At 43.8% G+C, this 27,802-nt stretch overlaps 1 protein-coding gene across 4 annotated transcripts; it reads right to left on the bottom strand.

The window, feature by feature from the left end:
• Positions 1-5,084: 5,084 nt before the first annotated feature.
• Positions 5,085-27,702, bottom strand: tmem176 (transmembrane protein 176). Of its 4 annotated transcripts, XM_069688399.1 has the most exons (14): positions 27,619-27,702; positions 21,111-21,239; positions 20,463-20,573; positions 20,279-20,335; positions 19,455-19,601; positions 19,129-19,245; positions 18,692-18,772; positions 14,547-14,652; positions 14,369-14,425; positions 12,307-12,711; positions 11,833-11,961; positions 7,574-7,624; positions 7,059-7,124; positions 5,085-5,540 (listed from the first exon to the last, which is right to left on the bottom strand). In XM_069688399.1, the coding sequence occupies exons 2-7, from the start codon at positions 21,234-21,236 to the stop codon at positions 18,731-18,733; spliced, it is 600 nt and encodes a 199-aa protein (XP_069544500.1). In that variant the 5' UTR covers positions 21,237-21,239; positions 27,619-27,702; the 3' UTR covers positions 5,085-5,540; positions 7,059-7,124; positions 7,574-7,624; positions 11,833-11,961; positions 12,307-12,711; positions 14,369-14,425; positions 14,547-14,652; positions 18,692-18,730. The 4 variants fall into 4 exon arrangements, with proteins under 4 accessions (XP_069544500.1, XP_069544499.1, XP_069544497.1 ...); XM_069688398.1 differs by lacking the exon at positions 14,547-14,652; XM_069688396.1 differs by lacking the exons at positions 14,547-14,652; positions 19,129-19,245; positions 19,455-19,601; ... (2 more) ...; positions 21,111-21,239; positions 27,619-27,702 and having other exon boundaries at positions 18,692-18,717.
• Positions 27,703-27,802: the final 100 nt, after the last annotated feature.

Consider the following 27,802-nt stretch of genomic DNA (forward strand, 5'->3'; position numbering starts at 1 on the left):
TTCTATCATTGAACCTCTTCTGGGCAGCGGTTCTTAGTTCCCTCTTCACAGCTGTTTAACATCATCATGGTGGAGGCCGACTGCAGCACCATAACTTCAGAGATCAGAGCCTGAACCTCCAGACCAACCTGTCAGGTTCCTCCTGTAATATTCACATAGAATATACTGATGAGACGTGTTGATAACAGTTACAGTAATGACATGGTTGCAACTATTCGTATTGGCTGAGGAGTTATGCTCAACTATGATTGGTCCAGAGCGACAAGGTTAGGTTGTATATGCAGATGCAGTGGGTGAAGTTCGCCTTCCTGCCATCAGAGCCTGCTGTATGTCACCGGTATGGTAATAAAGTTCAGAAATAGTTACATCGTCGTCCAGCGTCAATTCATGTAGATATTGTACGAAACAAGACACCTGCTGGTTAAAGTCTGGATGATGTCGGTCCGTTGCTTCTTCACTCATTACAAACTGACAACACGCTGTAGCACAGAGGTTTGAAGGAGAGGATCTGATTGGTCAGGATCGGCTGTGACACACCTTCCAATGAGCTACTCCTCCTACTTCACTACTGTGCCTGCTGCACCAGAGATGTGTTGAGGTTTGAAGATGGCTTCGCCTACATGCGCTCCAGCTGCACTTCGGAGGACTAAAGTCATGTGCCTGCTCGGCCTGGATGTCAGTTCTGTCTTGAAGTGGTCACAGTGAGACACAAACACACAGCTGTTCAGTGGCTCATCAGAAAACGGTGACTTTGACGCTCTCTCTGCACATCCATTACAAAAGCTTCCATCAGAGAGCAGCTTTCTGTTCAAATCCAATCAGTCGCAGCTGAAACATGAAGAGTGAACCCTGACATCTCGGCACTGAGGCGACTGAGGGAGGAGGAAGACACACAAGCTGCACCAGAAATAAAACAAACAGGAAGTTGGTGTCAACGGCAAAGGAAACCACATCTCTGCACTCAGTAACCACCTTCATCTCTCCTCCTCCTCCTCTCTTTGTCTGCTGGTTTTTCCATTCACCCGCCTCAAAGAAAACAATTCTGCTCAAACACAACTTGTCTGTATCATTTACTGACATTTAAATAAAAGATAGTTAACAAAGGATCAGTGTCTGAAAGTTTGTCCCCCGAAAGATGTTTTTCACATGAAAGGAACATTCCCAAATGTTCTGTCTCTTGACCTTGTCTGTTTATTTAAGCCCTGAGAGTTTTCATCGATCAAAAAGTTCTTTGAACAGATGCAGGCAGTAGCTTGATGTACAACCTTTCACCAGTATGTTAACTGCCCCACACGCAACAATAAAACCCTGGATCTTCTGATCTATGCTAATGCAATAGGTGCATACAGTGCTACAGGACCTGGGATTGTAAGAATGGAACTTACAGACAGAGGTAACGCAGTACCAGAGTGAGTAGACTGTACAGACTGACAACCCAGGACTGCAGGACCAGGGTTGATATAACCAAGTGGTGATCAGTTGGATTGTCAGCAGCCACTCAGAATGATCAGGGGTGTGGCCATGGGAGGTTTCTGGAGACAGGAAGTGGAGAGACACCAAAACACAAAGCACATGGCACACCACAATGAATAGGAGAATGACAGCACACATGAGGAGAGGAGATCTGGGAAAACGAAGGACAGACAGGTATCCTGAGTATGTATCTATCTATCTATCTATCTATCTATCTATCTATCTATCTATCTATCTATCTATCTATCTATCTATCTATCTATCTATCTATCTATCTATCTATCTATCTATCTATCTATCTATCTATCTATTAGTGATGGTGAGATGAAGCCTCATGAGGCATCGAACCACTTCAGCCAATTGGTTCGAGAAAGGGTTCATTACTCGAAGCTTCATGTACACACGAAACCACCTACTGGCCAAGTGTATAATGACAGGCAGCTGTATCTGAACCACATGTGATGCATTGAATGTTTGTGTCTGTTATGGCTGTTGGGAATGACTATGAATTACAAAAATGTATGACCAAATCATTTCTGTACATAAATTATCACATATGTGCATAATAAAATATCTTTTGAATGTATTCTGTGTGTGTACATTTTCCCAAAATGGTCGTATCATATGATATGGCAGGTTGTGTAATCATGTTTTTCTGTCACTTTAGGAAAATGGCATGGGCTTAAGCAGGCAGAGGACAGTGGAAGTGCTTGTGGAACTCAGGAGAGGGGACTGAATATGCTTGTGTAACTTGGACAATGATGTACAGGACAGGGGACATTTTATTCATTTTTATTCAGAAATAACAGTTTCTCAACAGTTTTTGGTTTTATGGATGTCCACATGTCCGAAGTAAGGCTAACAGCAGCCACCTTTTCCACTTTAGCCTTAGCCTTCTCCTTAGCTGACTCATACTTGGCCTCCACCATGGCCTTCAGAGCCTCAAGGAAAAAATATATAGTGCTGAACTGTGAGACACAATAAAGTACTCATTTGTTTCATGCATGCACCCATACATACCTGCCTTGTAGGGAGGACATAATTAGGATCCAGTTTGGACACAAATGCCCTGAATCCAACATCATCCACAATACTGAAGGGCTGTGTGTCCTTCACTATCATGGAGATGAGGGCTTCATCCAGCTCTGGTTTTCTGGTGGCTGGTTAAAAGAGAATAAATACAATATTATTTGCACAATAAACAAAAGTGAACAGGGAAAAATTGTGATGGTGCATTTGTAATATTGTAATGACTTACCTTGGCTGGGTGAAGCTCCAGTTTCCTCCTTATTCTCATGCAAGGCACGGTAACGCCTCAGCATGGATGAGGTGTTGTTATTGGACCCCAACTCCTTGGAGCACAATAAACACCTCACCTTTGAATTAAATAAGAAACTGAAAAATACAGTTCTTGATAAGCAAACCTAATGTGTCTGAAATAGAGTTAGATATAGCTTACCTTATTAGGAGTTATCAAATCAAAGTGTTCCCATACAGGGGAAATCCTCCTCTTCCCAGCTGGCTCCATCTTATCACCTCCTTCTCTCCTCACTCTCCTAAATCTCCAAACTATCTCTCTCTCTCTCTCTCTAAACTCTCCAAACTATCCAAACTCTCAACTGACCCCAACTCTCCACCAACAACCCACATTTTGAATGGAGCCTGAGGGGTTTATATTGCCGTCAAACCTCCCGGCAACACCTGAACCACTTCCCGAAGCAGTCACGTGGTACAGCCGGCAGCGAGGCTTCGGACGTCATCATTTTTGGCTCCTCCCCTAAATGAAGCAAGCCTCGACACACGCTTCGAGGAAACGCCCCCTCCATTACTCGACACACGCTTCGAAGCGTCGGCACACCTCGTAACATCACTACTATCTATCTATCTATCTATCTATCTATCTATCTGTCTGTCTGTCTGTCTGTCTGTCTGTCTGTCTGTCTGTCCGTCCGTCCGTCCGTCCGTCCGTCCGTCCGTCCGTCCGTCCGTCCGTCCGTCCATCTATCTATCTATCTATCTATCTATCTATCTATCTATCTATCTATCTATCTATCTATCTATCTATCTAGAACCACATCATCCTGACAGATCTTATAGAACCACATCATCTTGACAGATCTAATAGAACCACATCATCCCCATAGATCCAATAGAACCACATCATCCTGGCAGATCTTATAGAACCACATCATCCTGACATCCAATAGAACCACATCATCCTGACAGATCCAGTAGAACCACATCATCCTGATAGATCTTATAGAACCACATCATCCTGACAGATCTAATAGAACCACATCATCCTGATAGATCCAATAGAACCACATCATCCTGATAGATCCGATAGAACCACATCATCCTGACAGATCTAATAGAACCACATCATCCTGACAGATCCAATAGAACCACATCATCCTGATAGATCCAATAGAACCACATCATCCTGGCAGATCTAATAGAACCACATCATCCTAACATCCAATAGAACCACATCATCCTGACAGATCTTATAGAACCACATCATCCTGATAGATCTAATATAACCACATCATCCTGATAAATCTTATAGAACCACATCATCCTGACAGATCTTATAGAACCACATCATCCTGACAGAGATCTTCTCTCAGCCTACTTGTGGTTCCCAGAGTTTCCACCAGCAGGATGTAAATCAGAGTTTCAGTTTTCAGGCTCCCAGTTTGTTTTCAGGAGCAGAAACCTTCTCGAGCTTTAAGGTCCCACTCAAAATGTTCCTTTTTGATAAAGTTTATAGTTGAGCTGCTCAGGTGAACCTGAACCATCCTGCAGTTCTGCTGTTATAGACCGAGGCTGCTGAGGAACCTCCCATGATGCACTGGGCTTCTTACCTCTCACTCTTCCACTCTCTATAACTCACATCTCACCATCACATCTCATTAACTTCATCTTTTTCTCTCCCATAGTTTCTTCTTATTATCTGTTGTCTCCATTCAGTTCCTTCACTCGTGTAGTTTCTGTTCTTTCTTTTCCAGATGTCCCGTCATGGAGCTGCATGTCTCTGCTCTGCGCTTGTCGTCTCCACCAACAGTTCTTCTCTTCTATCTCTATGCTGCCCTTTTCTCTCTGCTCTCCTCTCACCCCAACAGGTCGAGGCAGATGGCCGACCACCTCTGATCCTGGTTCTGTTAACAGATGCTCTGCCCACCTCTGATCCTGGTTCTGTCAGAGGTTTCTTCCTGTTAAAAGGAGTTTTTCTTCCCTCTGTTGGAGGTTTTTCTCCCTTAAAGAGGAGTTTTTTTTCCTCCTAGCTTATGTGGAAATTGTTGAATTGTTGAATTACTGAATTGTTGGTTTCTCTGTATAATATTTTAAAGTCTTGGTGTAAAGACTTTAATGTGCTAAGTGCCATGAAATAACCTGTGTTGTGATTTGGCGCTATATAAATAAAGTTGAATTGAATTGAATAAAAAATATGAAAAAAAGTCATACTATAGTATGCCATCTAAAATATTAAAATAAAGCTATTGTAGTATATCGTCCAAATTGTTATTAAAGGGGCTGCTGCTAAGAGCTAACGCTCCTGCTTAATTGCTAGCGTAGCAAAGTAACTGCTGACTGTCACTGCAGAGAAATCCAGGTGAAAATTACACATTTCAATTTATTTCATTACAGATACATTTTAAAATAAGCCAGAAGACGCCAACTGCACATTTTTCCCAGAACCTTTTAGACTGGGGAACAGACTGCAGAACTTAAATCAGTGACGATGATTAATAATCATATCAAACAGCATAAATTGAAGATTTTACAACATTTCTGTTACACAGTTACACAAACTCTCAGCCTTCAAAACTCCAACACTTTTCGAACTCGTGCAGTTTCTGTCGGTCCTGCTCTGTGAGGAAGAACCTCCATGGAACAGACTACTGGTTAGAACAAAAGAAACAAGCTTTCATTTTGTAACAAATATGCTGCTGCTGCTGCTGCTGCTGCTGCTGATGATGATGATGAGGCATGTCAGAAGTTGTAGTCACTGTTCCTGTTGGATGAAGGCTCTCTGCTGTCGCTGACCATCAGGCGCTCCAGAGCTGATTTGATCAAACATGAGAATTCAACCAACAGACTGATCATCATTCACATTATATACAACCTGTTTCCAAAACAGTAGTGTGTAAAATGTAGATAAAAACAGAATGTGATGATTATTAAATGGCATAAACTTTATTATTTAATAGAAAACAGTTCACAGACAACATATCAAATGTTGAAACAGAAATCGTTATTTTCTAAAAGTATCTTCTCATTTTTAATCTGATGCAGCAGCACGTCTCTATAAAGTTGTTCCAGGATCATGTTCACCACTGAGCTGCATCAACTCTTCTTTTAGCAACACTCTGGAAACGTTGGGGAACTGAGGAGACCAGTTTCTGGAGTTTTGAAAGTGAAATGTGGTCCCATTCTTGCCTGATAGAGGATTTCAGCTGCTCAACAGTTCAGGGTCTCTTTTGTTGTAATGTTCATGTCCTGATGCTCCAGATGTTTTCAATGATTGACAGGTCTGGACTGCAGGAGGCCAGTATATCAGCGGACTCTTCTACTAGAGAACCATGCTGTTGGAATACGTGCAGAATGTGGTTGGACGTTGTTCTGCTGAAATAAACAAGACCTTCCCTGAAAGAGACGTTGTCTGGATGGCAGCATATGTTGCTCCAAAACCTGAATATATCATTCAGCATTAGTGCTTCCTTCCAGATGTTCAAGCTACCCATGCCATGTGCACTAATGCATCCTGTACCATCACAGATGCTGGCTTTAGAACTGAGCTGATAACAAGCTGGATGGTCCCTCTCCTCTTTAACCTGGAGGATGCAGCGTCCATGATTTCCAAACAGAATCTCAGATTGTGATCCATCAGACCTCAGGACAGTTGTCCACTTCACCTTAGTCTATCTTCAATGATCTCGGTCCAGAGAAGGCGGCGGTGTTTCTGGATCATGTTTCTATCTGGTTTCTTCTTTGGAGAGTTTTAACATAATTTGTGGACGCAGCGATGAACTGTGTTCACAGACGATGGTTTTCACAAGTGTTCCTGAGCCCATGCAGTGATTTCCACTCCAGAATAGTGTGTTTTTAATGCAGTGCTGCCTGAGGGCCCGAAGATCACCGCCATCCAATATTGGTTTCCAGCCTTGTCCCTTGTGTTCAGAGATTTCTCCAGATTCTCTGAATCTTTTAATGATATTATGAACCGTAGACGATGAAATCCACTAATTCTTTGTAGTTTTACGTTGAGGAACATTATTCTTAGATTGTTGAACTATTTTCCAACACAGTCTTTCAGAGTGGTGAACCTCTCCCCATCTTCACTGGACAGACTCTGCCTCTCTGAAATCATCTTTTATACCCAATCATGTTACTGATCTGTTGCCATGGTAACCTCATTGTCAGTTTTTTTTTTTTTTTAGCATTACACAACTTTTCCAGTCTTTCGTTGACCCCGTCTTATGATTTGCAAATCATCATGGATTGTATATACAGACTACATATATGTATATATATATATATATATATGAATATATATGAATATATAAGCATGTGTGTGTTACCTGGGTAGGACAGTCTCTTCTCTTCCTCATTGTTTTTAACTGCAGTTTTCCCTCGATGGTAGGAAACTGACAGAGACAGATGCCATGTGAACATTAAAATAATATTCCAGACATGTTTTGTCATATGTGAACTGAGCAATGAAACCTTTATTCTGCATAACTTTTGTTAAAGCTAAAAAATACAAATACAAATAAAATACAAAATTTGAAAATGTATGAATATAAAAACAATTAAAAAGAGTTTATTATGTTCAAAAGGGGCAGGCTGTAATGAGCATGTGCAGCTGACGACATCGGGGGGAGTGATGTTAACAATAAAACACTGATTGAAACATCACGGAGGCCTCCGACCAAAACCAACTATCTGAACTTTTAAAATCATCTCACGCACACATCTTTTCACAAACTAATTTACTCAAGTTGGAGGAAATACTGTGTTTGGGTACCCAGGGACTGAGGTAAAGTGTGTGTGTGTGTTCATTGTGATGAAGAGTCAGATGAAGAGTGAGACTCACCACTGTGGCTCTGAGTGGGTCCGATCCAGCGATTCTGCCTGCGATCTGAAACTGAAAACCAACAACAGCAGTGAACGTGGGCTCTTCTATTCTATTTTTTTTATTATGTTCCATTATATTCTATTTTTATTCTATTCTGTCCTGTTCTTTTCTGTTATGTTCTATTATATTATATTTTAATTATATTCTATTCCACGATATTAAATTATATTGCACAATATTCTATTCGATTCTATTTTACACTATTATATTATATTTTACTCTATCATATTTTTTTTCTATTCTATTTTATTTTCCTATATTCTATTCTACACTATTCAATTACAGTTTACTCTATTCGACCCTATTTTACTCTATTCTATTCAACACTATTATATTCTAGTTTACTCTATTCTATTCAACACTATTCAATTCTATTTTACTCTATTCTATTTTACACTATTCTATTCTACACTATTCCATATTCTACACTACTCTATTATATTGCTTTTTATTCCATTCTACACTTTTCTATTCTATTGCTTTCTATTCTATTCTACACTTTTCTATTTAACACTATTTTATTCTATTGCTTTCTATTCTATTTTACACCATTCAATTATATTCTACACTATACTACACTACTATATTCTATTATATTCTATATTCTATTTTACTCTATTCCAGGGGTCTCAAACTTAATTTACTTGGGGGCCGCTGGAGGCAGAGTCTGGGTGAGGCTGGGCCGCATAACAAATTAAGAATTAATAAGTAAATAAGTAAATAAATCAGTAATAAATAAAATAATAATAATTAGATTTCTCTAGTCAGCAACTATGTGTGGTTTCTTCAGTCTTCTATATCTGCTGTATTCAGATTTAAACGTCTTTATTAACAGTTCTTTAACCTCAATGGGTTCTTCTGAACATGAATTGTCCTGAACATGAATGGAACATTGAAGAACATGAACTGTTCTTCTGAACATGGCTTCTCTTGCCTACTCCTTGCTGCTAGAGACCTGGCAGCGCTTCCTCTCGCATAGCTGAGCCACATTTGTCTTGAGGGAGGAAGCAGTTGAGACCCTCAGTATGGCTTGAAGATGATCATCAGTAAGTCTGGACCTGTACTTGGACTTATTGAAGTTCTTGGTGGAGAAGAGCTTTTCGCACAAGTATGTGCTCCCGAAAAGGCACATGGTCCGCTTGAACACTCGGGAAAGCTCAGGGAAGCTGGGGGTCAATTCTCTCAAACATTGCCCAAGCTTGTCTGCTTTTCCACTCACCTCCCTGAACTTGGCTTTGAGGTCAGAGTTGCACTGCAGGTCAATGAGCTCCATTTGAAGCACAGGAGGGCATCTTGCACATCAAAGGAGAAGGGGTCCGCAAAAATGTGAAATGTGGCTCTGTGCGTCTTGAAGTCTGCAAATCTGTAATCAAATTCCTCCTGTAGCTTCAAAATGGCATCAACATGCTTCTCACCACTGAATGGTGTGCCTGCATCCACGAGTGCCTAAGTTTTGTGGAGAATGCTCTCACGTTGTCATAGGCAGCACTGACCAGTTGCCCCTGGCCTTGTAAATTCTTGTTCAGTACATTAAGCTCATGTGTGATATCAACAAGAAAAGCTAAGTCCATGAGCCATTTGGGATCACTTAGCACAGGAACAGCCACCCCATCCTTCTCCATGACGGCTTTCACTTCTGCTCTCAACTCAAAAAATCTCTTCAAGGCGTTTCCCTGCTGAGCCAACGTACCTCGGTGAAGTAGAGCACAGAACCTTCGGTGCTTTAAGCCCCTGGATCTGATTTGGTTGATGCATTTCACAACGACAGACATCACATTGTCAAACTTCAGGCATTTGCTGCAAAGGGCCTGCTGATGGATAATGCGGTGCAGAGCAATGGCCTCCTCTGCACCCTCCTCTTCCAGTTTGTTTGGAACAAGTGCCACCAGTCCATTTGTCCTCCCTGTCATTGATGGCGCTCCATCGCTTGTTATTCCAACAAACCTCTTCCATGGCAAACCGGCATTCTCCATGGCATCACACAGCTGGTGAAATATCTCCTGAGCGGTGGTCTGGCCATGCATTGGGATTACTGTGAGCAACTCCTCTATCACTTCACAATTGTCATCGATACCACGGACATACATTGCGAGCCGGGCGGTGTCTCTGATGTCTTTGGTCTCATCAAGAGCGACTGAGTATACACTGAAATATTTGGCTTTCTCACACAGTTGATCATAAATGTTACTTGACAGGTCAGAAATGCGCTCTGCTACGGTGTTGGCAGGAAGGCTGATGTTGCTAAGCTGACCTTTCTTTTCCGGACAGACGATACTTGCAGCCTGTAATATGCACTTTTTGACGAATTCACCTTCTGTGAACGGCTTTCCCGCCTCAGCAATCATCTCACTAACCACGCAGCGAGCTTTGACTGCTGCATTATTCTCTTTGGTCGCTTTCTTGAAGAAATCTTGTTGCCTCAGTAGACATGTTTTAAGATTTGCAGCCCGGTTGGCTCTCTCATCTCCCTGGTAGTTTACATACTCCTCAGCATGTCTAGTTGTGTAATGATGTTTCAAATTGTATTCCTCGTGCACCGCAACTTTCTCTGTGCAAATAAGACACGTCGGGGTGCCCCTGTGCTCAACAAAGAAATAATGCATCTCCACTTTCCCTGGGATTGTCTGTGCTCATCACCAACCTTTCTCTTCACTGCAGGCTTTGAAAAAGACATGTTTGGGGCTGTGGGATATATTTTAATTCCACTTGGTGTCACTGTCGTGTTTAGCCGTGTTTATGACATCATCTAGAAATATATGTAGTGTTCATCGTGTGAGGCAATGCAAATAACAAAATAATGACCCCCAAATAACGGTGCGACCCTATAATTGGTCCGGGTTATCGGGGACTGTTATTGCCGACGGACAGGTGTCGGTATGTGACTGCAGACCACGTTAGACTACATTATTTCCTTTCTTTTATCTCGCCGCGTACGCATCACTTTGATTTATTTTGTCAGAGAGAGACATATATACGTACAATGTCCCGCTGGGCAGCAACTTAAAAAACTTATTTTTGGAAGTGTTGTGAACGCAGCGCGCTGGGACGGATGTCCACGTTTGCCTGATAGAAACGAGGCAGCCAGCCAGGCCCGGAAGAAAACTCTCCATGGCAACGCTGCTGTCACTTTCACTCATTGAGAAATGTTGCTATGCTTGCATCAAGCCCGGTCGATGTCCCGCCCCCGAGAGCCATATACCCCACCGTGATTGGTCGGTTCGTTCAGCTCCGCACACAACACTGGAAAGTGCCATTCATAGAAAACTCGCGGGCCGCACGAACATTAAACTTTCATGTTAAGGTGGGGGCCACAAAATATCGTCTCGCGGGCCGCAATTGGCCTGCGGGCCACGAGTTTGAGACCCCTGCTCTATTCCAATCTACTAATCTACATTATTTATCTATTTATCTAATCTACATTATTATATTCTACTCTATTCTATACTATTCTGTTCTATTCTACACTATTCTATATTCTACACTATTTTATTTTATTACTTTCTATTCTGTTCGACACGACACGACACCACAGTATTCTATTCTATTCTATTCTATTCTATTCTATTCTATTCTATTCTATTCTATTCTATTCTATTCTTTTCTATTCTATTCTATTCTATTCTACACACTCTATATTCTACACTATTTTATTCTATTACTTTCTATTCTATTTGACACTACACCACATGTGTGCGTGTGTGTGTGTGTGTGTGTGTGTGTGTGTGTGTGTGTGTGTGTGTGTGTGTGTGTGTGTGTGTGTGTGTGTGTGTGTGTGTGTGTGTGTGTGTGTGTGCACGTGTGCGTGTGTGTGTGTGTGTGCGTGCGTGTGTGTGTGTGTGTGTGTGTATGTGTGTTTGTGTTGGTGTGTGTGTGTGTGTGCGCGCGTGTGTTGTGTGTGTGTGCGTGCGTGTGTGCATGCACGTGTGTATGTGTGCGTGTGTGCACGTGTGTATGTGTCTGTGTGCGCGTGTGTGCGTGTGTGTTTGTGTGTGTGCGTGCGTGCGTGCACGCGCATGTGTGTGTTTGTGTGTGTGTGTGTGCGCGTGTGTTTGTGTGTGCATGTGTGTGTTTGTGTGTGCGTGTGTTTGTGTATGTGTTTGTGCGTGCGCGCGCGCGTGTTTGTGCATGTGTGTGCGCACGTGTGTGTGTGTGTGTGTGTGTGTGTGTGTGTGTGTGTGTGTGTGTGTGTGTGTGTGTGTGTGTGTGTATGTACTCACATCTCTTCTGCAGAGCTCTGACTGTTGGTCTGGTGAAGCGTGTCAGTAGAAGCAGCAGCAGCACACAGCAGAGGAGAACTGTTAACACTTTAAAGATCTGCAGCTGGAAGTGAACATCTGACAACACTTCTACACACACACACACACACACACACACACACACACACACACACACACACACACACACACACACACACACACACACACACACATTGAACATGTTGATTTCCATACAGCACCAGATTATTAAGTACCCTCCTGTGTCTCTGTAGTTTTCAGTCTATTAAATGCACTGAAGTGGAAGATCATATATTATATTATCATATATTATATGATAACATAATATATAAGCATATAATACATGCTTATATATTATGTTATCATATAATAGTATAACATATAATGATATTATATCAATGATTACGTGCTCATTGATCATCACTCAGCTCGTTTCCATATCCAGCTCTGACCAACCTTTGCACTTGACCCTCAGAGTACAGCAGACGGTTGTCCTGCCGACGGTCGTCCTCCGTCCTCTCTCCGTGATGTTGTACCCGTCCATCTTGTCCGTCATGGACCACTGAGGGACGTTTTCACAGCCTTCTCTGTACTCACACACACTCTTCAGAGTAGCGTGTGTCTCCTGGCTGTAACAGACAGGTAAGGACGAGCCGCTGGAGGACAGGTAGATGCTGCCTTCACATTTACTGGTCCAGTTGACCTTGAGGAGGCCGAAGACGTGGGGGGAGCTGAACTCAGAGCTGCTGGACTCAGAGAGGGAGGCAGCTGAAGGAGGTGGTGGGGAGGAAGAGTACCTGGTGGTGTTGTCAGAGACATCAGTCAGTCTGCTGCTCGGATCACGTGTTGTTTCTTCTGATCCTGAAGGACAGAAAACACACCGGTTAAAAGTAACCAACGACTGTCAGAGCAAAGGATCAACTCTGTTGAGTATCAGTTTGTTGTTGTTCACATTAAAGATGCTGATTCAGCTGTTTGGGTGGAGCTCAGCTGTGTGAATAAATGTTCCTGAACATGAGGAGCTCTCATGACGTACACCCTCCAACTGATGGGTGTTAACAGTGAATGATGAGAGAGCAAAATGGTTGACAGCTGTTTCTAAAGCAGATCAGACAGAAACAGAACCAGAACCGAGGTGTCAGACATCAGGGTCCGAAGGGCCTCTCAGTCCTTCACAATGATGACTTCAGTCTAAATGTGACTCTGAGTTGTCTCCTCTCCTTCAAACCTCTGAGCTGCAGCGTGTTGTCAGTTTGTAAAGAGAAGCAGCAGACCGACATCATCCAGACTTTAACCAGCAGGAACCGACTGGTCTGGAGGTTCAGGCTCTGATCTCTGGAGCTGTGGTGCTACAGTCACCGTGACGACGGTAAACCAGCTGAGTCGTTTTTAAAAATCTACATCCTCACAAAACATCATGAAGAATTTCATTCTTCAAACCAACTTCATTTCTTAAACCTCTTCAGTCTTACAGCAATTTACAGAAACTAACAGATTTACAGGAAATTTCAGCAAATTACAGAAACAGATGCAGTGGGGTATTTAAGCAGTGAAAGATTAAAGCAGTGAAGTATTTTAAACCTCTGTCCTAATGCGGTTCAAACATCTGTAGATCTTCCAGATACCTGCAAAACGCTTGTGAAGCCTCCATTAAGGAGATCAGATGTACCTGATGTAAAATCTCAATAACTATGTTTTTATATCACTGTTAGAAATGATAAAGACTCTGCTGATTAAACTTGGTGTTCATACTTTAAAATAAGAATCAGAATCAGAAACAGAAACTTTTGTTTGTTCCTCAGTCCTGTTGGTGTTACTGTGTGCCTGTTCCAATTAACTATTGAAGAACTACAGTCACACACTAACTAACTAACTGACTGAATAACTGACTGACTGAATGATTAACTAACTAGCTAAGTAACTGACTTCACCAGGTTGGTTCACCGGGTTGGTTCACCGGGCCTGAAGATGTGCTGCAGCAGAAGAGTTTCCATGTACAAGGTTTTTATGGATCTGCTCCATCTCTGACTCTCACTGAACACGACGAAGACAAAAGAACTCATCCTGGACTTCAGGAGAAAGCGGACTGCAGATAAACGGAGTCTTTGTGGAAACGGTTCTTGGGGGTCCTGATCTCCGATGACATCACCTAGACGGCAGCGGCTCCACTTCCTGAACCGCTCGCACCGAAAAACTTGGAAAGAAAGCTGCTGGTGTTCTTTATTCTGACATTCTGCATCTCAGGCTGCTCGCTGCCCGACCGGGACAACATCTCCACTTCCTGCTTCCTGCAGAGCCACCAACATCATCAAGGACTCCACACGTCCCGCTTTCTTCCTCGAGGACATCGGTTCAGGGACGGTTTCTTCCTCGAGGACATCGGTTCAGGGACGGTTTCTTCCTCGAGGACATCGGTTCAGGGACGGTTTCTTCCAGTCAAACACTTTCACCGTCACACATTTACTGTGGACTGATTCTTCTGTAATATAAAGTGTGTTCCAAAATAAAGAGGACTCACCGGCCATGAAAAGAATCAGAGCGGAGAGGATCATAGCCGTCTTGAGGTCCATCCCGGCTGGATGGAGACAGACGGACAGACAGAACAGACAGCAGTGATCAGATCAGGATGCCAACAACAGAGACGTGATGAGAGGAAGTGATGATGTGTGAACTCCTCCTTGTCTCCAGTGAATCACTTCATCCTGCTGCTGCTGCTGCTGCTCGTGCAAAAGTGCAGATTTCCTCCCTTCAAAGTGAGCTGTGTAGAGTGGTGGTAGGAGGGGGGTGGGGGGGTTAGACACGCTGATAAGAGGGGAGGAAGAGGGAGGAGGAAGGAGGAGGTGAGAACAGTTACAAGACATCAAACTTCACTGGTTTTCAACATGTTTGAGTCACCAGCTTCTACAAATGTGCGAGTGCACTGTGAATACACACTAAATATTATACATGAGTCTGTCCTCACAGTTAGTATACATACATACTGTATATACATACATACATATATGTATATATATATATACACATACATACATACATGTATATACATATGTATACATATATATACATACATACATACATATATATACATACATATATAGATACATATATACATACATACATATATATACACAGATATATATACATAGATACTGTATATAGATACATATATACATACATACATACATATGTATATATGTATCTATATACAGTATCTATGTATGTATCTATGTATGTATCTATATATATATATATATATATATAGTATATATACATACATATATGTATGTATGTATCTATATATATATATATATATATATATATATATATATATGTATATGTACATACATACATATATATATATATATATACATACATATATACATACGCACATATATATATATATATACACATATATACATATATATATACATACATACATACATATATATACATATATATACATACATACATACATACATACATACATACATACATATATAGATACATATATATATACATACATACATATACATTTATACATACATACATATATACATACATACAGTGGGTATGGAAAGTATTCAGACCCCTTTAAATTTTTCACTCTTTGTTTCATTGCAGCCATTTGCTAAAATCAAAAAAGTTCATTTTATTTCTCATTAATGTACACTCAGCACCCCATCTTGACAGAAAAAAACAGAAATGTAGACATCTGTGCAAATTTATTAAAAAAGAAAACCTGAACTGTCACATGGTCATAAGTATTCAGACCCTTTGCTCAGTATTGAGTAGAAACACCCTTTTGAGCTAGTACAGCCATGAGTCTTCTTGGGAATGATGCAACAAGCTTTTCACACCTGGATTTGGGGATCCTCTGCCATTCTTCCTTGCAGATCCTCTCCAGTTCCGTCAGGTTGGATGGTGAACGTTGGTGGACAGCCATTTTCAGGTCTCTCCAGAGATGCTCAATTGGGTTTAGGTCAGGGCTCTGGCTGGGCCAGTCAAGAATGGTCACAGAGTTGTTCCGAAGCCACTCCTTTGTTATTTTAGCTGTGTGCTTCGGGTCATTGTCTTGTTGGAAGGTGAACCTTCGGCCCAGTCTGAGGTCCAGAGCACTCTGGAAGAGGTTTTCTTCCAGGATATCTCTGTACTTGGCCGCATTCATCTTTCCTTCAATTGCAACCAGTCGTCCTGTCCCTGCAGCTGAAAAACACCCCCATAGCATGATGCTGCCACCACCATGTTTCACTGTTGGGATTGTATTGGGCAGGTGATGAGCAGTGCCTGGTTTTCTCCACACATACCGCTTAGAATTAACGCCAACAAGTTCAATCTTGGTCTCATCAGACCAGAGAATCTTATTTCTCATAGTCTGGGAGTCCTTCATGTGTTTTTTGGCAAACTCTATGCGGGCTTTCATATGTCTTGCACTGAGGAGAGGCTTCCGTCGGGCCACTCTGCCATAAAGCCCCGACTGGTGGAGGGCTGCAGTGATAGTTGACTTTGTGGAACTTTCTCCCATCTCCCTACTGCATCTCTGGAGCTCAGCCACAGTGATCTTTGGGTTCTTCTTTACCTCTCTCACCAAGGCTCTTCTCCCACGATTGCTCAGTTTGGCTGGACGGCCAGGTCTAAGAAGAGTTCTGGTCGTCCCAAACTTCTTCCATTTAAGGATTATGGAGGCCACTGTGCTCTTAGGAACCTTGAGTGCTGCAGAAATTATTTTGTAACCTTGGCCAGATCTGTGCCTTGCCACAATTCTGTCTCTGAGCTCCTTGGACAGTTCCTTCAACCTCATGATTCTCATTTGCTCTGACAGGCACTGTGAGCTGTAAGGTCTTATATAGACAGGTGTGTGCCTTTCCTAGTCAAGTCCAACCAGTTTAATTAAACACAGCTGGACTCCAATGAAGGAGTAGAACCATCTCAAGGAGGATCAGAAGAAATGGACAGCATGTGAGTTAAATATGAGTGTCACAGCAAAGGGTCTGAATACTTATGACCATGTGATATTTCAGTTTTTCTTTTTTAATAAATTTGCACAAATTTCTACATTTCTGTTTTTTTCTGTCAAGATGGGGTGCTGAGTGTACATTAATGAGAAATAAAATGAACTTTTTTGATTTTAGCAAATGGCTGCAATGAAACAAAGAGTGAAAAATTTAAAGGGGTCTGAATACTTTCCGTACCCACTGTACATACATACATATATACATATATACATACATACATACATATAAATATGTATCTTTCTACTCTGTCTTCCTCTCTTGATTGTCTCTGTCCTCCTCCACGTCCTCCTGTCCTCCATGTACTCCTCTATGTCCTCCAGTCCTCCCCAGCTCCGTGGTTGTCTGACTCGGTGCTCCCAGAGAGACACTATGAGAGCATCAGAAAGGAAATGTAGAAAATCTAACCACCCTGACGACTTGCTCACTTATCAATCTCTCCCTCTTCCTCCTCCTCCTCTCTGTCCTCCTCCTCTCTCCCTCCTCCTCTCTGTCCTCCTCCTCTCTCCCCTCCTCTTTCTCTTCTCTATCTCTGCAGCCAAAAGCTCTTTCTACCAAACCAGAATTCAATCCTCTTTTTCTAATCCCAAAAACTTCTTCTCCATCTTCTCCAACCTCCTTGACCCCCTCCCTCCCTCTCCCTTCCACCAAGCCACTTTGTCAACTACTTTACTAAAAAGATAGATGACATACGCTCCTCATTTATTATCCATCTTCTGTAACTACATGTCCATCATCTTCATCTCCTTCACTTTCCTCTTTCAGCCCCCCGTCTCCCAATGAAGTTGTTACCTTGGTAACAGACGGAGGACAGACGGGTGACTAACAACCAGAGGAGTGCAGGGGCAGGGTACATATAGTCTGGGGAGGTGATCAGGGAGATGCAGCACACCTGCAGGTGGTGATCAGGGGTGAGTGGCTGCATCTGCTGGGACTGGTGAGGGGCGTGGCCACGGGAGGTGAGGAGAGGAGGACACAGAACAAGCAGACAGGGGACTGAGGGGACACAGGAGGAGAGGAGAGGAGAGGAGGACACAGAACAAGCAGACAGGGGACTGAGGGGACACAGGAGAGGAGATCGGGGGCAAACGGAGGAAAACCGCACTCCTGACACTCAACTAAGTAAAATATAATTGTAATGGAGGTTTATTTTAACAGACAGAATATACAAAAAAAAATTAAATCCAGAAAATCACAACATATAAAAGTTATGAATTGATTTGTGTTTGATTGTGAAATAAGTATTTGATCTCCGACCAACTAACAAGAATTCTGTCTCCTACAGACGGTTAGAATCGTCCTCTCGCTTTAAGAAAGTGTATAAGCCTGTATAAAAGACACCCGTCTCAACATGCCACCTGTATAAAAGACACCCGTCTCAACTCCTTACCTGTATAAAGGTTGTGTTTGTTTTAATATTCTGTCTCTGTTAAAATAAACCTCCATTACAATTATAGACCGTTCATTTCTTTGTCAGTGGGCAAACTTACAAAATCAGTAAAAGATCAAATAATTATTTCCTTCACTGTATGATGCTTGACGTCATCTCTTCTTCCAACACGCTCCTTCTCCTCTTCCTCCTCCTCCTCTGACAAAGACTCAGATTCATTCAGTTCATGAGTATGATTTTATTTTGTGTAAAATAAACTGTAACATCAGAGTTAGTAAAAAATAGATGATGTTTTATAACATCATGTGAAGAGAACACACACACACACACACACACACACACACACACACACACACACACACACACACACACACACACACACACACACACACACACACCTGATCACACACACACACACACACACACACACACACACACACACCTGATCAGCGACTCTGGGACTTCAGGTCAGATTGATTGATCAGTTCAGGTCGGGAGGGACGAGAGCAGCTGGAGTCAGAGACTGTAGAGACAGAGGCAGAGAGACAGGTCAGAGACAGACAGGTCATAGAGACAGGTCAGAGAGAGAGGTCAGAGAGACAGGTCAGAGACCGGTCAGAGACAGACAGGACAGAGAGACAGGTCAGAGACAGCGACAGACAGGTCAGAGACAGAGAGACAGGTCAGAGAAAGACAGGTCAGAGACAAAAAGACAGGTCAAAGACAGAGACACAGGTCAGAGACAGAAAGACAGGTTAGAGACGGAACAGAGGAACCACCGCAGGAATATTCATCATCTCGTGAGATAAATAGCAGGTGGCCCAAACCTGAAGGCTGTGAGACCGGAAGATGGAAGTCTGTCAGCTGACTGAGTCTTACAGTATATTGGTCGAAGCTGCGTCGCTGTCTGATGATGAGGAAGAGGAGGATGGCAGAGATGGCAGTCTGGACCAGAGTGAAGAGGAGGAGGGACGACTTCAGCCCTCTGCTCAGCCTCTGTTGGAAGAGGACACACGTGAAGTATCATTAACAGGACGGGACGGGGACCCGACGGCCCGAGGACCCGACGGAGTCCGCAGCACAACCGGGCAGGTCCCGTACACCTGCGACACATTACAGGTTAGTCTGAAAAAAGATGTCCCCGTACAGACATGTACATGAGGACCAAGACGCAGCTAGGTGATGAAGATGAAGTGCGGACTCACCGTGGCGTAGTGCTCGTCGTCACAGGCTTGGTGGATGTCCTTGATGCAGGGCGTCTCCAGATGTCTGTCCATGTCCACAGAGTAGATGATCGCAGCCACCACTGACAGCAGAACAGACAGCACGCTCACCACTGAGCACACCTGCAGCTGGAAGAGCACACGTCACCGTCACGACGACACGTCACGACGACACGTCACGACACCATCATCACGACGACACGACACCGTCACGACCACAACATCATGATGACACGTCACCGTCACAACGACACCATCACAACAACACGTCACCGTCACAACGACACCATCACGATGACACGACACCATCACGACGACACCATCACGATGACATGACACCGTCACAACGACACCATCACAACAACACGTCACCGTCACAACGACACCATCACGATGACACGACACTGTCACGATGACACGTCACCGTCAAGAACGACACGTCACCGTCACAACGACACCATCACGACGACACCGTCACGATGTAACCATGACGACAACACGTCACTGTCACAACGACACCATCACGACGACACAACACCATCACGACGACACCGTCACGATGTAACCATGACGACGACACGTGACCGTCACGGCGACACGACACCGTTACAGCGACACAACAACATCACGACGACACGACACCGTCAAGAACGACACGTCACGACACGTAACCGTCACAGCGACACGTCACGGCGACACGACACCATCATGACGACACGTCACGTGTGTGTGTGTGTGTGTGTGTGTGTGTGTGTGTGTGTGTGTGTGTGTGTGTGTGTGTGTGTGTGTGTGTGGGAAAGACTCACAATCCTCATGGAGCAGTGTTTGTCCAGGATGATGGAGACCACTCCAGCAGTGATGAACTGGAACACAGACACACACGGCAGAGACATGAGGAGCACACACACACACACACACACACACACACACACACACACACACACACACACACACACACACACACACACACACACAAGCGCATAGACTCACCATCAGGCCGCTCCACCATGGGACCCCCAGGGTGACCACCTCAGTGAGCTCAGTGAAGAGCAGAGGGATGGAGTAGGAAATGACCATCAGCCCCAGCATCACCTGAGTCACCTGACACACACACGCACGCACGCACGCACGCACGCACACACACACACACACACACACACACACACACACACACACACACACACACACACACACAGAGTCAGCAGAGTGTCTCAGAAACAGGAACAGGTGTCAGTCCTCCATGTTGTCTCATTTGTTGTATGTTTCGGAGAGTTGTGGTTGATCTGAGTGATGTGGTCATGTATGTCACATGATATACTGAATATGTCATGTATGTAGAAATGGACAGTGTGTTCAGCTGCAGTCTACAAAGATATTTTCTCAGGTAATCTCTCAGGATTCTTTGTGATCCACTGAAGCATCAGACGTTTGTGTGTCGACACTCAAACACCAACATGCTTCAGCTGGGGGGACCGTCTCCATTTGTCTCCACCCGTCTCCATCCGTCTCTACCCGTCTCCATCTGTCTCCACCCGTCTCCACCCGTCTCCATCTGTCTCCACCCGTCTCCATCTGTCTCCATCCGTCTCCACCCGTCTCTACGAACACTTTAAGATACAGGCTGTGGTGCAGACTCACCCCCAGACATTTGGGTTCTCCTCTCTGGATGGCAGACTGCAGCGCCTGCTGTCTGTCCATCAGCTTCACAGCATTCACATCCTCCAACACCTGCACCGTCAGGTCTCTGGAGACGGACACGGCCATCACCTGCAGAGGACAGAAGAGCTCACAGTACACCGAGCTGTCACTGTCACACCTATCTCACCTGTCGATCCTGCAGACGGGAATCTCGTCTGACATGACGGTGAGCGTGTTACATCACTTCCTGTCTACAAACATTGTGACTGGTGTTACTTCTGTTATTTCAGCTTCTCTTCCTGAATTCTACGTATCTAAATCTCTATCTATATATATATATATATATACGTATCTAAATCTCTATCGATATATATCTATATATATACGTTATCTAAATCTCTATCTATATATATCTATATATATACGTATCTAAATCTCTATCGATATATATCTATATATATACGTATCTAAATCTCTATCTATATATATATATATATATATCTATATATATATATATATATATCTATATATATCTCTCCACTTCTTCTCATCTCAAGTTAAAACTCACGTTTGCTATATCTTCTTGAACAATTCTCCTGTTAAATCTTTGACCAACGTTCACTAACTTGGTGTTTTACTGCTGTTAGCTTAGCAGTTAGCAACGTCTTCCCTCTCTCCCTCCTCCTCTTCTGGTTTTTCCTGCTGTGAATTGTTTAGTTACAACCCTGTCTCCTTAATGAGGAGGAGGAGAAGGAGGAGGAGGGGGAGGAGGAGGAGGAAGGGGATGAGGAGGGGGGAGGAGGAGGAGTAGGAGGAGTAGTGTAGTTAGGGCTCTGGAGGCCAGGGTCACTGAATTAGAATCACTGCTGTGCACCATGCTAACCATAGGAGCTCCTCAGGGAGGAGGGTGGGGGGGGGGGTGTACAGCTGTCCAGGATACAGGTTTAGTTAGCCGGTCCCCCGCAGCACCTGAACAGCCGGGCGGCCGGGGTACAGGACAAAGGAGACATCGTCCCAAGAAGAAGCCCACGGTTCACGTCACCGTCAAGAACGACATGACACCGTCACTGTCGCGACAACACGTCAGTCTTACAGCTCCTCTGCAGCTTCTTTAGAGCTGTCACTCACCCAAAACCTTCAACATCCTGTAGAGGTTGTGTCTGTACCCAGACCACCGATATTTAAACAACTCAACGAAAGATGGATCAATAAAAATGTAATAAAAATGGATCCTACCAAATTAATGGATCAAAAAAATCTGACAATTAAAAGTGAACTATTAAATATGAGATCTCTCTGGTCTAAATCTCTGTTAGTAAATGACTTGATAACTGATCATCAGATTGATTTACTCTGTCTCACAGGCTGCAACAGGAAGAATATGGTAGGATTAATGAAGCAACTCCTCCCAGTCATGTTCATTATCATATTCCTAGAGATTCAGGAGCAGGAGGAGGAGAAGGAGGAGAAGGAGGAAGAGGAGCAGGAGCAGGAGGAGCAGGAGGAGTGGCAGCAATCTTCCACTCAAGTTGATCAATTAATCCAAAGCCTAAACTTAGTTATAAATCATTTGAGAGTCTGAGTCTTAGTCTCTCATCCAAACTGGAAAGCAGAGAAACGGATTGTATTGTTGTTGTTTATCTCCCACCTGGTCCTTATTCAGAGTTTCTAACTGAATTCTGACTTTTGATCAGATTTAGTGCTGAGTTCAGATAAAGTGATGATAGTGGGAGACTTTAACATTCATGTTGACGTGGACAACGACAGCCTCAGTTCTACTTTCAGCTCATTATTAGATTCTATAGGCTTTTATCAGGATGTAAATAAACCCCGTCACCGTGGTAACCACACCCTCCATCTGGTTCTGTCGTATGGGATGGAAACTGAAAATGTAATAGTATTTCCTCCAAACCCTGTTTTGTCGGACCACTTCTTATTAACATCTGAAGTTCCAATAATGGACGACACAGCATGTGGGAATAAATCCCACTACAGTAGATGTCTGTCAGATGATGTCGTGGCCAAGTTTAAGGAAGCAGTTACATGTTTATCCTCTTCGATGCCGTGTGTTAAAGCAGTGGAAGACATCTACGTTGATCTTAGTCCCACACAAGTGGATCATCTGGTAGAAAACACTGCAGTATCTCTGCTACAACTCTAGATGATGTCGCCCCTCTGAAGAAGAGAGTCATGAACCAGAGGACGTTGTCTCCATGGTACAACTCAGAACTACGCTCTGCTAGGCAGCGACTAGAAAGATGGAAAGGAAATGGAGTTCCACTAATTTAGAAGAATTTCACCTGCCTGGAAGGAGAGTCTAATATTATATAAGAAAGCTCTTGGTAAGGCCAGAACTTTATATTATTCATCATTAATAGAGGACAACAAGAACAACCCCAGGTTTCTTTTCATCACTGTAGCAGGCTGACAAAGAGTCCCAGTTCTGTTGAGTCCTCTATTCCTTCAGCTCTCAGCAGTAATGACTTCATTAACTTCTTCACTAATAAAATTCTTACTATCAGGGAGAGAATTGGGCCGACCCTTCCTGACACCATCACTGATGTGTTGCTAAGCAAACAATATTAGATCAGATCAACCTATCTATTGTAACCGGCTATGTACCGCAGGCTTTTAAAGTGGCTGTAATTAAACTTTTACTGTCAGGAGTCCAGTTTTTTCCTCCGTTTTTCCCCCGATCACCTCTCCTCCTGTGTCCCCTCTGTCCCGTCTTTGTCTGTGGCCACGCCCCTCACCTCCCGTGGCCACGCGCCTCACCGGTCCCAGCAGATGCAGCCACTCACCCCGGATCACCTCCTGCAGGTGTGCTGCATCTCCCTGATCACCTCCCCAGACTATATGTAACCTGCCCCTGCACAACTCTGGTTGTCGGTTCATTTTTGTTAGCCACCCGTCCGTCCTCCGTCTGCTCTCCGTCAGTCCTGTTCCTGTTCCCGTTCCTCCGGCCTCTGTGCCTCCTGCGGAGATTCCCCGTCAAAATCACCAGTCGGTGGAGTTGCCCTCCCGGCTCGGAAGATTGTTGACGCCGTCCCTTCCGCTGGTCTGCCGGCTGCCCTGTTACCCGTGTCCCCCTGGAGCTGTCGGTCGAGTTGCCCTCCCGACTGGAAGTAAGTGGACACGCTCGGTGCCACTTTTTGGTTTGTTGTTTTTTTTGTTTGTTTGTGGACAATAAAGACTGTATTTTTGGAACTTGAAACCTCGAGTCTGTGAGCTTGCATTTGGGTCCTGGAAAAACACCTACCACATAACATTTACTTAAAAAGCCGACTCTTGATCAGCTGTTTTAGGAAACTACAGACCAATTTACAACCTGATGTTTATTTCTAAAATCCTTGAAAAAGTTGTTTCAAATCAATTTTGTGATCATTTACAAAGGAATGATCTGTTTGAAGATGTTCAGTCTTTAGAGTTCATCATAGCACAGAAACAGCTCTGGTGAAAGTTACTAATGACCTTTTGTTAGCCTCAGATAATGGACTCGTCTCTGTACTTGTTCTTCTGGACCTCAGTGCTGCTTTTGATACGATCTTATTACAGAGATTAGAAGATATTTTGAGGATTAAAGGAACTGCATTAGACTGGTTCAAATCCTACTTATCAGATAGATTCCAGTTTGTCCATGTCAACAATGAGTCTTCCAGACAAACAAGAGTTAGTTATGGAGTTCCACAAGGCTCCGTGTTAGGCCCAATACGTTTTACTTTGTACATGCTTCCATTAGGAGATGTCATCAGGAAGCACTGCATCAACTTCCATTGTTATGCAGATGACACTCAGCTATATCTTTCTATAAAACCAGATGAAACTAATCCGTTAGTAAAACTTGAAGCCTGTCTAAAAGACATAAAGGCCTGGATGACCAAAAACGTCCTGCTTCTAAATTCAGACAAAACTGAAGTTCTTGTACTTGGTCCTAAACACCTCAGAAACTCTTTCTGTAATCACTTAGTTACTCTGGATGACGTTGTCTTGGCCTCCAGCAAAACTGTGAGGAACCTTGGAGTCATCTTTGATGAGGATTTGTCCTTTAGACACCAGATAAAGCAAATCTCCAGAACTGCCTTCTTTCATCTACGTAATATTAATAAAATCAGGAAAATCCTTCCTCAGCGTGACGCAGAAAAACTCATTCATGCGTTTGTTACTTCTAGACTAGATTATTGTAATTCCTTGTTGTTAGGATGTCCAAATTACTCATTAAAAACCTGCAGCTGATCCAAAATGCTGCAGCAAGAGTACTGATGGGATTTAACAAGAGATCATATTTCTCCAGTTTTAGCTTCTCTTCACTGGCTTCCTGTGAAATCAAGAATAGAATTTAAAATTCTCTTGATGACTTACAAAGCTCTACATGACCAGGCTCCATCATATCTTAGAGATCTTATAGAACCATATAATCCTAGCAGAGCACTTCTCTCTCAGTACGCTGGTCTACTTGTGGTTCCTAGAGTTTCCAGAAGTAGAATGGGAGGCGGAGCTTCAGTTTTCAGGCTCCTCCCCTGTGGAACCAGCTCCCAGTTTGTGTTGGAGGGGCAGAAACCCTCTCTAGCTTTAAGATTAGACTCAAAACGTTCCTTCTTGATAAAGCCTATAGTTAGGGCTGGCTCAGGTAGACCTGAACCAACCCTTAGTTATGCTGTTATAGGCCGAGGCTGCTGGAGGACCTCGTTACATGCTGATCTTCTTTTCTTTCCTCCGACTCTTTAACTGACTCAAACCTCACCATCTTTTTCTCTCCCATAGTTTCTTCTTATTATCTGTTGTCTCCATTCAGTTCCTTCGCTCGTGTAGTTTCTGTTCTTTCTTTTCCAGATGTCCCGTCATGGAGCTGCATGTCTCTGCTCTGTGATTGTCGTCTCCACCAACAGTTCTTCTCTTCTATCTCTATGCTGTCCTTTTCTCTCTCTGCTCTCCTCTCACCCCAACTGGTCGAGGCAGATGCTCCACCCATCTCTGATCCTGGTTCTGTTAACAGATGCTCCGCCCACCTCTGATCCTGGTTCTGTTAACAGATGCTCCGCCCACCTCTGATCCTGGCTGTTAACAGATGCTCCGCCCACCTCTGATCCTGGTTCTGATAACAGATGCTCCGCCCACCTCTGAGCCTGGCTCTGTTAACAGATGCTCCGCCCACCTCTGATCCTGGTTCTGATAACAGATGCTCCGCCCACCTCTGATCCTGGTTCTGTTAACAGATGCTCCGCCCACCTCTGATCCTGGTTCTGTTAACAGAGGCTCCACCCACCTCTGATCCTGGTTCTGTTAACAGATACTCCGCCCACCTCTGATCCCGGTTCTGATGACAGATGCTCCGCCCACCTCTGATCCTGGTTCTGTTAACAGATGCTCCGCCCACCTCTGATCCTGGTTCTGTTAACAGATGCTCCGCCCACCTCTGAGCCTGGTTCTGTTAACAGATGCTCCGCCCACCTCTGATCCCGGTTCTGTTAACAAATGCTCCTCCCACCTCTGATCCTGGTTCTGTTAACAGATGTTCTCCACCTCTGATCCTGGTTCTGTCGAAGGTTTCTTCCTGTTAAAGGGAGTTTTTCTTCCCTCTGTTGGAGGTTTTTCTCCCTTAAAGAGGAGTTTTTCCATCCTAGCTTATGTGGGAATTGTTGAATTGTTGGTTTCTCTGTATAATATTGTAAAGTCTTGCTGTAAAGACTTTAATGTGTTAAGTGGCATTAAATAACGTGTTGTGATTTGGCGCTATATTAATAAAAAAAAATTGAATTGAATTGTCACTGTTACACCTGTCTCACCTCTCACTGATATATTGAACCTTTGGAAGGTTTATTGAAATGAAACCATGAGAAGTTTGTTGGAGCTGTGAACATCTCAGAGACGTGAACTAAGATGGACGACACGCTGCTCTCTGTATGATGTCACCAGACTCAAGGTTTAAACCTCTGGCTTCATCTTTCATGTGTTTAACTGCTTGTCAGATGTTCATCTGGAACTGAAGCTTCACATCGACTGGTGGAGGACAGACAGGAAGTGACTGTGGAGGTAGAAACCAGCATCACAGCAAAGTAAATGCAGCTCGACACTGGACTTCAGTACCGGAGTTAATGTCCTTCGTTACTTTGGTGAAAACAGTGAAGATAAATTCTTTGAAATGACTTCATGTCAGCTGGGACTGTGACGTCACAGATCTGCAGCTGCTCAGACATGTTGGTCTCCTCTTGGTCCTCTGAAAGGTCTGTAACATCGTACCTGATGTATGTCACGAGACACACGGATCATGTGGTAACCTGTGCTCCTCTTCCTCATGTGATGAAGGTGAGTGAGCGCGCGGCAGATGAAGCAGCCTGAGAGCAGGCGCAGTCGTGAGGAGGGCTGGGTCTGGTTTCTGGGCTCTGTTCGGTTCCCTGCAGCGGTTCTTCATCATGTCCTCCTCCTCATCATCATCGCCGCTCACCCGAGCTGACGGTGTTCCTCGTGTGAGCTGCTGTCTGTTAGAAAGACTTAGAAATGTCGCTCCTACCTTTGAAAATGTTTCCTTCTGTAGAAGTCTTCTGTCCCTCAGCCTGTGTTCCCGCAGCCTGTTGTCCCTCAGCCTGTTGTCCCGCAGCCTGTTGTCCCGTAGCTGGTCGTGTGCGGGCGGTGCGTGAGAGGATGTGTTTCCAGCAGAGAGGCTGTTCTGTCTGGATCTCCTCCAGCGGAGCTCC

Source organism: Brachyistius frenatus, unplaced genomic scaffold (genome assembly GCF_029030835.1).
Source record: "Brachyistius frenatus isolate BFR_SWC_R1_liver_20210118 unplaced genomic scaffold, ASM2903083v1 Contig_583, whole genome shotgun sequence".
Taxonomy (NCBI): Eukaryota; Metazoa; Chordata; class Actinopteri; family Embiotocidae; genus Brachyistius; species Brachyistius frenatus.